Raw genomic sequence first — 16,082 nt, forward strand, 5'->3', positions numbered from 1 at the left:
ACTGTAATAAATTAATTTCCATCCCTGTATCTATCTATCTGTGAAGTACTGAGGTATAGTTCCACTGAAGATACTGGCTGATGTCATTAACTGCAAGTGAAAACTACAAGCCTGATAGCTTTCTGAATCACTCTGGACACTGCCCTGGGCCATAGAGACCTCCAAGCCCTCCAAGAAGGCTTCAGAATTATCTTCAGGTAAACTTTCCTTGTCACCACTGCAGCTTACCCCAAATGGAAAAGGGCCATGTGGCTTTCTGGGAAGCATGTTCTGGTAACGCTTCTGCACTATCAACCACGTCATCTTACACAGCAAAAGAAATCTTCCCTGCAAAGTTCATAGCTGCAGATGGTAACAGAGCTTCCAGTTACACTGGAAGTACACTGGCTCAGGTACTTCTGTAGTTGTTACACTCATCATACTAAGATTGCCTTCTGCCACCCTGGTTAGGAACCCTTCCTAGGGAATGGGCAGTTGGGTCACTGGGGTAAAGTCATCAGAATGGTGAAAGAACCTTATTTTTGAACACACAGAGTGAAATCATAAGATGATCATGGAATGAGCTTCCATTTTGTGCAGATACTATGATCATAAAACACATGTAAAGGCTTTCTATGCAATTTTAGTCTGTGCTTATGAATATCTTACATTTCAGTAGATATTTCACGATCTACAAGAAAGTCATATTTTTCTCATCTAAGCTCTCCTTTGCTTTCCAAGAATATTAACTTCCCTTCTGTCTTTTAACATGCTGGATTTATTTTACGACCCTTTGGGGATATATAAACATACTTAACATGAACCTAATGCCCATTTATTTTATAGTGTTAGAGTTGGCAGCAAGACCATTTTAAGTCAATAGAATTGCATCAGCACTGAGTGGATATGGGCCTTTTGGCCTCCGTATATTTTTCAGTAAAGGAGAGCTTACCCACAGCTTTCTGCTTTTGGCAAGGTAGGTACATGACGAACATTCAGAAAATCAAGAAATATCTTAGGGAGCTCTTCATTTTCCAGAATTACTGTCTATAAAAAAAAGGCACAATAGAAACCCACATATTAAAAATATTTTAGATATCACACAGTTTCATTCAAGCTGCTAAAACATTTCTCTCTTGCAATAGTTTTCAACTCTCCATTTTTCTACAACTCTGTTGAAATGACTCATTTTGATAGGAAAACCACAGTTCTTGATGAATCACCCAGAAATACATTCAGCTTATGCTACTACATTCTTTTTCACCTGCCATCTCTGGTTCCAACCTACATGCCTCTCAAGCAGAGATGTTTGATTCTGGAACTAAGTTATGGCATGCTCATTTGTGAATAAAATTCTGTTTATTTAAAATATAAAATAAAATAGCCTCAGCTCAGTGCTTTCATGTTCAACTATCACCTGGCTTATGAGCAGCAGAAATCTCCATTTGTGCAGTCTTTTTAATGCATGTCTTGGTAAATGACAACAAGGGAAACTCCTTGCTTGGCTTGACAGGTCAGCTTATAACATAACTCCATGTACCTGCACTACGGCTGCGAATGACAAAGCTCTGATCACACAGCTGCTGGCCAGACTTGCCATTATACAATGGCCACATAATGGCCAGACTACATCCTCTGTTTTTTTTCTTTGATGAGATCATCTACAGTTTTCACAAGGCAAAGAAAAACAGTTCATAAATTCAACCAACATCTCACCTGAAAGATTAAGCTCGTATTTCTTTACTGTTCATACTGACATACATTCTGAAAATGGGTATTTCACAAGAAAAAGGAAGCCATAAGCTTTCTTAAAGAGATTTCCTTCATAAACCTCAAGTGAATGTATGAATGGAAGAAACTTCACTGGATTAAAATTAAATTGACTCTTCACTGGATTAAAATTAAATTGAAAAAGCTTTCCATGTTCATCCTGTTCACTTTCCCACCCTATGATAGAAGAAATAAACATAGAGAAGCAAGTCTGGTGATGGAAAGACACATTACTCCTACATTCAGGAGGTAACTTACTCCTGCGTGTGTATTTTTTAACATTATAATATCACAAGGGAGACACAATGGTAGATAGAGGATAGCAGGATCACAAAAAAAGAGAAAGGTTGGAAGAGACATCTAGAAGTCATCGAGATTTTATAGCAGGTTTTATAGCAAATGGTTTTGTTATTTGTGTATGGAAAACCTGCTTAATATTAAAATTACATAAGATGTCAATGGATTTGAAAAGCATTTAAAATCAAAGATATTTGAGAACTGGATCTTTTTTTATATTACATCTGCAACTCTGAATTCAGAGGCTACATTTTCTCAGCAGCTGAGGCCATCACTAAAATGTTTGAAGAAAAGAACAAGGAAAAATGCAGCTTTTGAACTTTGTTGCTCTAGATTTTAAGGGATGCAACAAACAAGGAGGTCTAAGATGCTGGTAAGTGTTAAGCCTTTCAGTTCACCTCTATATGAAGATGCTGCATTAAAAAAATGCCACTTTGTTTGCATTCTGCAAAATCAGCACCCTGCTGTTGCAAAATTTATCCCTTTCTGCATTCAGGTTATGCACAAAAGAAGGTGTGGAGCTGGATGCATATTCAGAGGATGTGTGAATTGCATAGAAATGTGTATTACTGGCTCAAATAAAACCACCTTGCTAATTATATGCAATGAGGAACCACAGAAAGTCATAGAAAGATGTATAAGGGCATCCAGTGCTTATATGCAACTTCATGCTTAAAACGCTTGACAGCTTTTTCTAAAAGATGAGCTGCCTGCTGAGGCTGCTGAATGGAGCAGGGAAGAACAGAAGGTTACACCATTTTATAAAAGGAAAACTACTGACAGCTTTTAAAAGCCTATTTGCTTCTACTTCCACTTGCTTGAGATTAATACCTCAGTCTATTTTGTTGTTGTTTTTGGGTTTTTTTCCCCACAACATGTATCAAGTCAACCCAAGCCCTGCTATTTCTGGCCTAACCAAACACCTTTCACAAGAAGAAGTAAGCAAATAGCATCCATTTTAGTGTGTTAAGCCATACAGTTTTTTAGCTGTCAATAACTCTCCTTTGGTGATCACTAAACTTGAAAATATAGAATTTGCAGAGAAGCAAAGGCAATTTTGCATTGCACTGTTTTTGTACACCACCACTGCTGATTGGGAATTTTGTCATTTCCAGAATTTTATGAAGGAAGGAATGATTGCATTGACCAAAGAAAGATTTTTCAAGTGATGTAGTGTAATGTGACATGGATTTTTAAGCATCAAAAAACCCCCAAACCCTGAAGTTTACAAGTTAATTATACTAATGGGGGCAAATTATCTTCTGGCTTGACTTCATTGGCTTTGATTCAACAAGTGGTGAGGACATAATCTTGCCATTTAAAATATATGGTGGAAACCAAAGGAAAGGGAAAAAAAAAAGCCTGATAACAACAATAAAACTAAATCAAACCAAAGAAAAAACAACAAAACCCCCACACAAACCCCAACCAACCAACCAATACCAAAACAAAACCCCCACAAGCACCAATCAGCCACCATGGATTTGTTGTATCTGTCTAAACACGTTTCCTAATTCTGGTGGTGACCCAAAATGGATGTCTAGAAAAAAATAAGCATTCTCAGCTTGCTATTTAAGTTTAAAAAAAATATACTCTTAAATCACAAATGTTATTATAATTGCTTTAATTTACCTGGAACAGATTTTTTTACTTCAGTCTGAAAACTTGTAAGAAATCTGTATTTTGCAAACCTGACAATCTTTAAATGATAGGTATGCAAAAAAAGGAACCAGCAGGTAGTTTCTCAACCACTGCCTATAATTTGTGATGTAATATGCTCAACTGCAGCATTTGTTCAAGTGAGTACATGACATTGGCTTGTAAGCATGGCTAGCTACCTTTTTTGCCCTGTTTTATTTCAAAGAGATAAAAACTTCCATTTAGTTTTGTTGTAATGTGAATTTTTGTTGCATCCAAATTCTATCAAGATCATAGTAATGAGTTTCAAATACAGGTCCCAGAGTGCTAAAAAGGCTAATTTAAGAAAAAACCCCCAGGATACATATTTCCTTCCTAAAGTAAATAAAACCCTCTCTTCCCCCAAAACTAAACGAGCTAATACAACCTCTAGCAAGTGATTCGGCAAGTGACTCCAGAAATACATTTTTTAACTCATTGATTTCAGCTGAACTAGAAGTGTCTTATTTCCTTAAAAAATTGTAAAGGGTGTTTATCTGATACTGTCATACTTTAATGAACTACTCTGTGCTTCGGGAGATAAACCCACAACACAACACAAGGGAAAGTCTGATGTTTACATCAGCAGAAATGTCTTTTTCATTGGAAGGGTGCAATTATTATTATGTAAGACAAATAATAAAATCCCCAATTTGTCTACCTTATCAGTTTCATAAAATCATGTTCCCTCAGGATGTCATTGATTAGTTGCACATGTTCTTTCAGTGACATCTGAAATACTTAATTGTCGGTTATCTTTTCTCCTTCAGTAAGTAAAATATAGTCACAAAATTGCAAAGGGACTTGTTCTGCCTTAACCTTAGCTAGATGCCATCATGCAGTGGAAAATAGTCCTAAAATATCACAGGACAATGCACTCCAACAAGGGAGACATATAAACAGCATAATGATTTCCCATGAGTTTCCTTTTTAGAAAATTGTCACTAAAGCCAGGGTAAATGGTGACATATCTTCACAGAGGACACTGTGAAATCGAACACTGGCATTCTAGTTAGGCCCAAACCTACTCATCAGCCAATTATAACAGTAACTGAACATCTTGCTGAAAACCTAAACAAGACCACTTTGCTAACCTTCAGAGATCATGCCACAGAAATGCATCATTTTCTATTATTATTATTATTATTATTATTATTATTATTATTATTATTATTATTGCTGTTTTTAATGAAGAAATATTTAAAAATCAATTTCTTACAGTCTCCTTTCACACTTTCTTGAGGTTGCTGGAAGAGCTGTTGGAAAGGGAGAAAAGTGAGTGGGAGCTGAGTTACAGGGTTCTTACAGACTTTTCCATTCAATCGGGTTTATTTTGAAAGGTTGTACTGTTAGGGTGAAAAAGTTCATGACAGTTTTTCCTCTCTTCACAGGGAAAGATGCTTCACAATACCTAATTCAGTGGTGCAGCTAAAATGGGGGAAAAGAAAATCAATACATTCCAGCTACAGTAAGTAGGCTGGAGTGTCAGTCTCCACTGGGACCAAAATCCACATCTTTTAGAACATTTTAGAGTCTATATTCTTCTATTAACCTGCTTTTCCTGAACTGCTTTACACAGCCCCATGAAATGATTAAAAGGTAATCAAAAGAACATATTAGCTAAAAAAACCCAAAACCCCACCAAGTAGAAAAAGGAACCAGACTTGTAAGAGTAAGCTTTTTTAAAGAAATAACAGATACAATAATGTTTTATGGTATCCATTGTGAAGAACTATGAAGAAACTCACTCCCTTGTTCAGTGAGGCTTCTTAGAGGTTATTAACTAGGATTAATTCTAAAAATAATTTCCCTTTTTCATTACTACCAGAAGTATACACGTATATAAGAATAGAAGGAGTTTATCAAACGTGCTTAAAAATGTGCTTAAAATTTCCAGAAGCGTGCAAACACACGTACAACACAGAAGTGATGCTCCATATGAAGCATCAGCTAACTAACACTCCCACAAAGAGTGTTAACACTTCAAAGGAAAGTCAACAGTAAGAGTGACATCGGCGCAGTGGACCTTGAAAGGGAACAAATGTTGACTAAAGGTATTATAAGACAAAACACATCCAACAAAGGTCCAGAAGTTCTAACTGAACTATCTGAAAGATAATGTAACATCACAAGAGTTTCAAAAAAAGGACAGAGGGGAATTGCACCTCTGAACCTCACAACTGGAGGACACTTCCTGTGAGCTTAAAACTCCCCCAGTATGTCATGAGTGACAAATCCATCTATCATAGGAATATCAAGCTATGCAACGATAAATTAGATGAAAGGGAAGTCCAATAGGTTAAATGACTACTGGATCATCACCAAATGTGTATGCAGGAATTCATAACAGTGTCTATAACTTAAACTGCAAGGCAGTTTGCTCATTTTGACTAAAAATACTACCACATAGGTCTCAGGATGAGAGCACTTTAGCTACAAACCTAGTTGAAAACACATTTACAGTTCCAACTAACATTTAACTATTAAGTGCAGACTCGTGACTAAGTCTACAAATCCATTTGATGTGAAAAATAAAATATTGATTTTTTTTTTCCAGAAAAGTGGGAACATAATTTAGTGGGAGCAAACAGTGAACTTTAGTAAAAAAGGAGACCAGTCCTTGAATGATTAGAAACAAAGTGCAAGAACAGTTCCTTTGAAAAATACAAATGAAAGGAAGCGGTCAATACAATTTCCTGACACACTGCTCAAAGAACTGGAGGTTAATACAAAGCTGGATGAGAAATTAAGAAATCAAGAGTAAAAGGAAAAGAAACAGGCAGAAAGGAAAAGAAGGGCAGGCCAAGTTAATGATATCATAAAAACACAGCAGGAACAAGAAAGGCTTTTAAAAATAAGTAACAATAAAAAGTAATACAAAGAATGACTACATCCTCTAATGACAGACACAAAATTAGATGCTGATTTCAAAATGTGTAAATTGAAGTATTTTTCAGAAGTAACAGACCACTAGGAACATGGAAAATGAGCAAGTAATTAAGACAATGTGAATAGTGGTGGTGATAACAAACAGGTACAGAAATACCTTAGATATATATATATATATATATATATATACACACACACACACACACACACACACACACACACTCTCACAATATATATTTTATATATATATATGAATCAGTAGAGCCTGAAAATATACATTCTAGGAAGAAACACAAATTAGATAGTTAGGTTTGGAAAAGTCTTCTCAAGAGTACAGGGGAAGAAGGCTTGTTAAAAAGCAAGCATATTTACAATTACAAGACACAGTAAGTTGCAGTACTGTTCTCTAAAAGCTTAAAAGAATTAAATACAAATATACTAGAGTAAAAAATACACTGAGCATTCAGGAGAAGCAAGGTGCCTCATTTACCCTGCCTTCTGCCAATTCTTCTCCCAGGGTAAGCTCCAGCAGGCAGTGTCATGGAGTACCAGAATGCTCACCTGAGACAGGCAGCATCTGAGTCCTCTTACACAACCCCTCAGACCAACACATTCACTGGTAAATGCCAGAATTTCCTCATAAAACACTCTAGATACAAACCAGCCACAGGAACCGCACACAGCACAATTCATGTCACCAGAAGCGCATGCATTTTCCCTGTTCAGGATATTTCTGCTGTCCATTACCAGAGACACTTGTTATCTATGAATTACATTTTGAGAAACATCATCAAGGAAAGAGACCACTAAGACAAACAAGGAAAAAAAAAAAAAAAGAAAAAGAGAGAGAAGAAGTGAAGAAATGTAGTTGCAAACTATAACACCTGGCAAATTTCAAAATTGATAGGTTTTTGTTTTCTGTCCGGTACTGCCCTTCTTCTACGCTGATCCTTGTGTATCAGGGAGAAGGTTGTATAGGAAAAAGCAGCAAAACCCTGCAACAGATCTCACCAGGTAACTAAATACTATCATAAATACATCATCTATTTTAAGGTGGAAATACGAGTTCTAGATTTTCCAAATTTGCAAGTCCTAACCTTCTTCCTCTAATATGAGGGTTTAGTGTACATTTTTGTCTATTTAGTGTGTGACAACCCGTCCAACCCTTAACCCAGCACTGCTGAATCCATCACTAAATCAAGTCCCTAAGTGCCACATTTATATGTCTTTTAAATACCTCTAGGGATGATCACTTCCCTGGACAGCTTGTTCCAATGCTTGATAACCTGTTCCTTAAAGGAATTTCCCCTCACATCTGATCTAAACCTCCCCTGGCCCAACTAGAGGCCATTTCCTCTTATCCTGACACTTATCTGAAAGAAGAGACCAGCCTCCATTCTGCCACAACCTCCTTTCACGTAGTTGTATAGACCATCCTTTCATGTGGAGTGATCGGGTCCTCCCTGAGAAAAGTTTTCTCCAGGCAAAACACTCCCAGGTCCCTCAGCTGTTTTCCCACAGGACTTAGGCTCCAGACCCTTCCCCAGCCCTTCTCTGGACATACTCCAGCACCTCAACATCCTTGAATTGAGGGACCCAGATCTGAATCCAGGATTCAAGGTGTGGCATCACCAGTGCCCAGAACAGGGGGACAATCCCTGCCCTGGTCCTGCTGGCCAGTGTGGACACAGGCCAGGATGCCATTGGCCTTCATCACCTAGGCAGTAGCTGGCCCACGTTCAGCTACTGTTAACCAGCACTCCCAGGTCCTTTTCTGCTGTGCAGCTTTCCAGCCACTCTGCCCCAGCCTGTAGCACTGCAGGAGGCTGTAACAACCCAGGGGCAGGACACAGCTCTTTGCCTTCTTGAATCTCATCCAATTGGCCTCAGCCCATCAATCCAGCCTGCCCAGATCCCCCTGCAGAGCCTTCCACGATTCCCCAGCAGATCAACATTCCCACCCAACTTAGTGTCATCCGCAAACTGAGAGGGTGCACTTGATCCCCACATCCAGATCATGGGTAAAGATTTTAAACAGGGCTGTCCCCAACACTGAGCCCTGGGGAACAGCACTTGTGACTGGCCACAAACTGGATGTAGCTCCATTCACCTCCACTCTCTAGGCCTGGCCATCCAGCAAAGACTATGTCTGTCCAAGACATGAGTGGCCATTGTGAAGCCATCAGCATTCATTGCTGTCAGATTTAAACTCAGACTATTCAGCATACACACTTCTATTTTCCCTTTTTTTGGATCCTCATCAAAGCATTTCTGTAGTTGACATCATAAAACACACAGGCATTTTCTTATTACAGTACCAAGTCAGCAGGAGCATGGTATTCCTTAAAAGAAAACTCCACTTCCTAATTTTCTGGATTAACAATGGCGTAGAACATATATTGTTTATAGCTGCTTTAGAATCAGAGAACTAAAAATTACAGTAATAAAGATGATGATGATAATGATTATGGTAACAACAATAATAGTAATAATAATAATAATAACAACAACCACCACCACAACAACGGTGATGATGATGACAACAATAGAATACCATGAGAGAACTAAGTATTAATAAAGTATATGCCTGTACCAGGAAGTTAGTAACTACAACAAGGAGTAGAATTATTTGGAACAAAAATAAACACATCTGAATGGAAACATATCACAGAACTGCTGTGACCGAAATAGAGAGATTTTGGTTGGATGGTTACTGACTAGGTACTACAACAGCGGAAAGGGACTCTGTTTCAGATCTTACTCTGAACCCTGAAAGGATAGAGACTACTTCCATTTCCAAAAAACTTTTGACAACTCCCAACCCCCACACCCTCTCACCTCCCCCTGAAAAGCCTGATGGCAAACTCAACAAAGATAAGTAAGTAATTATAAGATCACTGTAAAGATAAATAAGTTGTTACAACATAGGTTAAGAGAACATAGCTCTGAGTAATGCAAAGAATGATGAACCTCAGAATGCCCATTAGTGATTGGGGGAGTTAGCTGATGATGGCTATAACAGCATTTTCACTTCTTTTTAACTTCATATGGAATCTTCCACAGCTCCAACTCATTTTGCTGGCTTTGGTGAGAACAAGGAAAGAGCCAGATGTTTGATAAGGTCTGAAGAACTTATCTATGAAAACAAGTCTTGCTTCCCACAAGAATGACAATTTCATACAAATCTCATATCAAAAATTTAAAAGTCATCTAAGCATGATTTCCTCTTCTGCATTGTTTCTACAAGATCCTGTAACAAAAATGCTATTCAACTCTACCATAACTTCTTATTTTGTCTCTATGACGTTTTCTTGTCAGATGTTTTGGGTCAGAGTAAACTCTTGAGAAATGATTCTACATTCCCTTTGAAACTAATTAGACTAAGCAGCAGGTACCCACTCTGAAGTCCAAACAAGAGAATGTAGAAAGCCCAGGGAATTCACTGCACCTGGGGTTAATGAACTCAATTGTGTCATTTTTGCAGAGGTAAAGCAGGGGTAATATAGCTAATGAAATATATTTAGATTTATATGGTGGTGGGTTTTGGGCTTTGTTTGCTAATTTTGAGAGCTGGTAGCCCTTTCAGCACAAAATACAATGTTGAATAAGTACTCTAGACTATTTTGTAGTGTTGGAAGTGTAGTTACAAGGAAATTGGCAAGCTTTATTTTAAAATCTGAAGCTTACTTAATTTTTAATCAACTTAACAAGAAAATACATGTTGTGTGCAGGACATTTACTTACCTTTATCAGGAAAGAAAGGTAAAAATCTCTGTGTGGGACTGGGGTTTTTTGGTTGGGTTTTGGGGTTTTTTCCCCCTGAATAACTAATATACTAACAACTTTGATATCTTGATTCTGTACTTGAGGAAGCTGTTGCTAACACAATGGCAAAGAAGCACAAAGTATATTTTGACCACTGATGAACTCAGAAATGGAGAAAACAAAGAAAACTGGAGTCAATCCTAACAGTATAGAGAGACACCCCAGGTACAGAACAAGAATATGAATGTATTCGTTTAAATTTGTAAAGCAAAATGCCTTCTTGTAGCAAGAGAAAATGCTGTTTTGAAACACACACATATCCATGTTCTTTATGTTAACTTCTGTTTGTAAACTTTCCTATGTTTCAAACATTTCCTTAGCCCCACAAGAAAGCAAGACCAACACAGAACAATGCAACAAATGCTGTGCTGACAGCATTGGTAATTGATTAAAAACTATCTGTTTTCTGAAAAAAATCACAAAGGTTTGCTTTGAAAAACACTCATAAGAAATCTCTACTATGTATTGGAACCAACAGGTTAAAGTCAAAGATTCAGACAATGTCTTCTTGCCTGCTTATGCTATAGACACATCATAACAAATGGTCAATATATAATGATACTTAACCATATGGATATTAAAAAGGCATAGATAGCATTTCATAAATTACACAAGTAAACTGAAATCAGTGTCAGAACAGAGAAATCTGAATAGATAAAGTAGGAAATTTCTTAACATCTACTGATATGCATGTTTAAATTAAATTCTTGATAAATAACTAGCTATTTACTATGATGTGACAATGTTTTGCCAGGGGTCATAACTCAGTCATTATTTTCATTAAAAAGAAAAACAATATAAAAGAAATGGAGGACAGTAGAGCAGTTATAATGGAGTAAATTATTTAATTTTATTTTCCTAAATAAGATAAGAACAGGAAGATGCTCAAGACTGTCCAAAAGCAACAGTAAGCATTTCTGGCAGTAAGTCACTGCAGAACAGTCAGGTGAGCAAGAAAAGCTTTAATATGGGTTGTGGAAACACTTAACCAGTCCTGTTTTGTCACAAAGAATCTGAATTTAACTCTCATACTACAACACTTGTGGATCGTGGCAGTTGGGTTATTACTGTGTGAAAACAGATTGATCAGAGACTATAACCTGCTCCTCAGAACCACCCACTAAACTACTTTCAGGATTAATAGTTAACTAAATTAAAAATAAACTAAAATGTTTTGTCTTAGAACAAACATGCCTATACTACATTTGCTGATACCCTCTTCTACCACATATCTGCATTTTGTTAAAATGTGCCAAAGAATTAGAGACCTTGTTCATGCCAAAATTCTGCATTAAATATCCTTCCACATAAATTTTCAGAGAAAGCTGACTTTGTCATGTCTGCATGTCCTCCATTACAGGAGAGATCCAGCAGCAAGTTATTAAATTCTGTATTCTTCAGTCATATTCAGCTGCTGAGCAGAATCAAGCCAAACATATTGAAGTATGATTTTATTTCACTAACAAATCAACAGTCTTTACACAAGTAGGACGAAACATGTATAAATCAAAAAACCATAGCAGTTAAGACTTTTGGTGTGGAGCTTGTGATGCTAAATTCTGGCTATTTTTAAAATCCTACGTATTTGTTTGCTCATGGATTCAATCTGCATCAGGAATTAATGTCATCAGAAGTGTCAGAACTGCACAAAGTGTTTCCCTTCCTCTGCAAATACAGAAATCCTGATTTTGTTCGCACAGGAATTCACTGTTTTTCTTGTAAAAAACCCAAAGAACCCCCCATCCTTCCTTTTTTTACTCCGACCACCCTGGCAAAAAACCTCACCTCTCTTTCAGAGAAATGAGCATGCCTTGTTACATGCTGCTCTGTAACTATAGGAGCAAATCAATAGCAGCTGAATGCCATCTGCTTCGGGCAGCAGAACAGCACCAAAAGTGTGAGCAATGCATCTTCCCTTATTGAAAGGTTATTTTATGCAAGTAAACAATTCATCGTCTTCTTGCACGCTTGATGCTCATTTACCACTTTTGATCAATAAAATATGCAAAACAACAAAAAAATTGAATCCTAAGAGTAGTTCTGATGCCAGTGTGATAGCTAATCAATACCAGGTCTCTGCTCAGTAAGGCAGCCAGTAGGGTAACTCCTTTATTGTATGAATCCAGGAGAAAGTGTGGAAATGTGTCTGATTATCTATAAAATGCAATAAGAGAGTGGGAAACACAACTTCTATCCTGAACATTTTTAAAAAAAGAAAAAAAAAGAAAAAGAAAAAAAAAAAAAAAAGAGAGAAAAAAAGGAAAGGAGAGCCACTACTTTAATTGTGTTTCCCCCTTAACTATGCAAAGGTTAATAATGTCAACTTGCTTGATCATTTCTTGGAAAGAATCTGCTATTATGGTGTTGATAGAGTTTTACTATTATTAATACAGGTATTTGGTGAAATTGTAGTCATTACAAGACATACTTTGGACAACAATCCCTCTTCCTTCTGAAGTTGCTCTACCTTATTAAGCCTCAGTTTTCAATGTATTTATGGTTCAGGTGAACTCAGTTTTTCTGTTAAAAACAAACTGCTATGGGAATTTCTTCTGCACAGTGTTTCTTTTAGTCAGACCACAAACTGCCTTATTACATTAAGCCTCCTGACAATTGATTCAAGGAGAATACTTTTCTCCCAACAAAGAAAACAACATCATTTTTACAGATACTGCAGAACAAAACCTCCAATTTAAAGAGTTTCCTAAAATAACATAAAATACTTGAAACAACAGTTGCTACCCACAAATGCTCTCTAGTCTAGTGTACCAGATATCCTAATATTTAAAAAAAAAACCCCATTAAAATTACTTCTCTCTCATTTGAACAGCAAATTTCTAGATTGTATCACAAAGCCACAAGTTAAGCTGCACACTCTATATTATGATCTGCACTTAACACAAAATTTCCTTCAAACTTCTTTCCTGCATGTTTCTAGAAACACAATTATTTCAGTCTGTGACCTTTACATATGTTTGGTTATTTGCACTACAAAAAAAAAAGCTTAATATTCTGTAGAAGAGTATCTTATGCAGGGCTTCCATTTAAGAGAACGAAGTACAAATTTTATTTTTAAAACCTTGATTTTTTTTTTTAATATTTGCAATGCAAAGGCATTTTCCAATGCACAAGTTATAGTATTTGAGAAAAGTTCTATTAAAGTGAAACCAAGAAATACTAAATAAAACCCAATTTCACCATAAGATTATAGCCAAATAGTAACTTGTAGTCAAGCAGCAGCACTTCTACACAGAAAAGGCAAAAAAATCTCTTCTTATCAGTTCAGTTCTCATTACTATTGCAAAAAGAAGACAAATGGAAAAACATATCTGTAAATCAACATATGCAGAATTTTTAAGGTTATTACTGGTAATTAAAAACATATTCACACATGTGGAAAAAGTCCTTCTGAACAGTCAATGAAACTTACTGAATGTAAGATAGATTTGGGTTTAGGATTTATTTAAATCTGTGAATTAGAGGCAGGTTTGTAAGCAACAGTTCAAAATTTTTCTTTTGTAACCTTGTAAAACCCCTAACATTTGTAGCGGTAACAAGCAACTGCCTCTTCTGTATAATGTAGCTTGGATCATGTTCCTCCTGCATCCCTTCTTCAGAAATGCTTATGAGTTTATATGAACTTCAATATATGCCTTGCACACATTTATAGAAGCCAAAACAACTTTGATCAAATTAATAATACAGAACATAATAGTGAAAGTGCAGTAGCTTGGAGTCAATGACCCAACCAGCAGCAAGGGTATAATTTAAAGTCAGAAATTTCCAGTGCATGCACTGTTAGCCACAGTGAACCTGTTACTGCTCTAAAGGGAATTGTTTGCCTCTTATTAGATTTTCTACAGCACAGCCATAAGTGATAAATGTACTGCTGTACTCACTGTCAAGTTAATCAATGCTGCCAAAGTTTTGTTGACCTAACAGTAATCCATAAACTGAGCGGCATTTTCTCTATCCCTATGACATCTCAGTCCTCAGCGGGGATACAAATCTTACAACAGCTTCTCAAAAAAACAAAAGAAACCCAAAAAACCCCAAACCAGCAAAATAAAATAAAAAATAAAAATAAATAATAAAAAAAGCAAAGCAGGGGGAAAAAGATATTTTCAAAATTCTGTCTTTGATTTAGCAGACTGTGAGAATGCCTTGCTCTCTGACAAACTGCTTAAAAATGATGGCTATGCAATCAGTTTGATGGCTAAAATAGTAGCAAATGGATAACTTCATGGAGGATACAGCTTTGCCTACTAAAAAGAAGGTTAAAAACAGCTTCATGAGTCTTTCAAGGAAAACAAGGAGTTGTGATTACAATTTACATGTAACTATAGATTAGTGCACTGGTTGGAACAGAACACATTGCGGCAATTCTGAAGACACTAATGTGAAAACAATAATAAAAAATCACCACCAATAAAACTTGTCTATTGCTGTGTCTAGCTGTAATTCACAGTCCATGAGAGGCATCACCACTAGAAAGAAGAAAAAGTCAGGAAACAATCCCTGGTAGCTGCTCTATAAACAAACTGCTGCCATGCTCTCACAAGCAATTATAGACATATGAAATATGAATTGCCATTGATTTTTCTTCTAGAGGTCACTCTGCTCCATGTTTTACGCAGTCTAGGCATTTATTTGGGTGGCAAACTGACAAGTTTTTACAGAATTAACAGAGCAATGTAATCCATGCTCAATCACAGGTACTTCATTATGGCTCTGTTCCTTGACACTCGTCCCTCCCAAAACTCACCGGCAAGGGAGTCCTCGATTAAGTTGAGAAATGATGCAATTACTTGTGAAAAGCGACCATCCTAACTTGGTCACTGAATGCTTATTTACCTTTTCTGTGCTGATGGTACACAAGCAGCATCAGCGGGAAGGCTGCGTATCGCACCATAGCAATTCTGTGGACAATGTTTTGATTTGGCTGAAAAACTCTCCACATTTTTGTTACTGAAAGAGCGATGACTTCTCCAAAACAGAGAAAAACTATTGCAATTTAGCCTGCTAACAGAAGCAGAATAGCTATCTGTATTTCAGTTAAAAATTATCATAACATTAGAATGCTACAAGAATGCCAAGATGTTCTTATAAATCCTGTATTTTTGATGTTATATTCTCACTTAGCAATTACTTGATGTTCCTCACTTAGCAAACAGAGAAATACTTTATTATAGTCAGTAAACTCCACAAATCAGGTCGAAATTGAGTATCACAGATAATGAATCATATGTTCATTATATAATCCATATATTTTAGACAGCAATCTCCCTTATTTCTATTACTCCCTTTGGCACAGGTATTTGGTCTCCATGTTTCCCAGAAGAACTTGTAAAAAAACCTGGTGTTTCACCTCTTCTTCCCAGTGGTTATTCTTTCTCTGAGGGCTCTGGTTTACCTTACAAGAAAGCTTTAGCATCTGGAGCTAGGTAGAATTGTTATTTAAGTCACATTTCTTGGTGCTTCAATGAAAAGGCAGAACAATACTATATACAGTGCAACAGAGAGCTTAATCTAGACTGCACAATGAGCAAATAAAAGTGAATTTATGCCACCAGATGTGGATGTAGTGTAAGGGTTCAGAAAGGATTCATAGTACAACAGAAATCTACAAAAGACCTAGCATTGTC

At 36.7% G+C, this 16,082-nt stretch overlaps 1 protein-coding gene across 3 annotated transcripts in view; it reads right to left on the bottom strand.

Moving 5' to 3' along the window:
* SNX24 (sorting nexin 24) overlaps positions 1–16,082 on the bottom strand; it is a 94,315-nt gene that overhangs the window by 6,420 nt on the left and 71,813 nt on the right. For all 3 annotated transcript variants that reach the window (XM_040090891.2, XM_040090894.2, XM_040090893.2), the window contains one exon: positions 932–1,026. In XM_040090891.2, the coding sequence (XP_039946825.1) occupies positions 932–1,026 (95 nt within the window). The remainder of the gene's footprint in view (positions 1–931; positions 1,027–16,082) is intronic.

The sequence above is a fragment of the Hirundo rustica genome, chromosome Z, assembly GCF_015227805.2.
Source record: "Hirundo rustica isolate bHirRus1 chromosome Z, bHirRus1.pri.v3, whole genome shotgun sequence".
NCBI classification, from domain to species: Eukaryota; Metazoa; Chordata; class Aves; order Passeriformes; family Hirundinidae; genus Hirundo; species Hirundo rustica.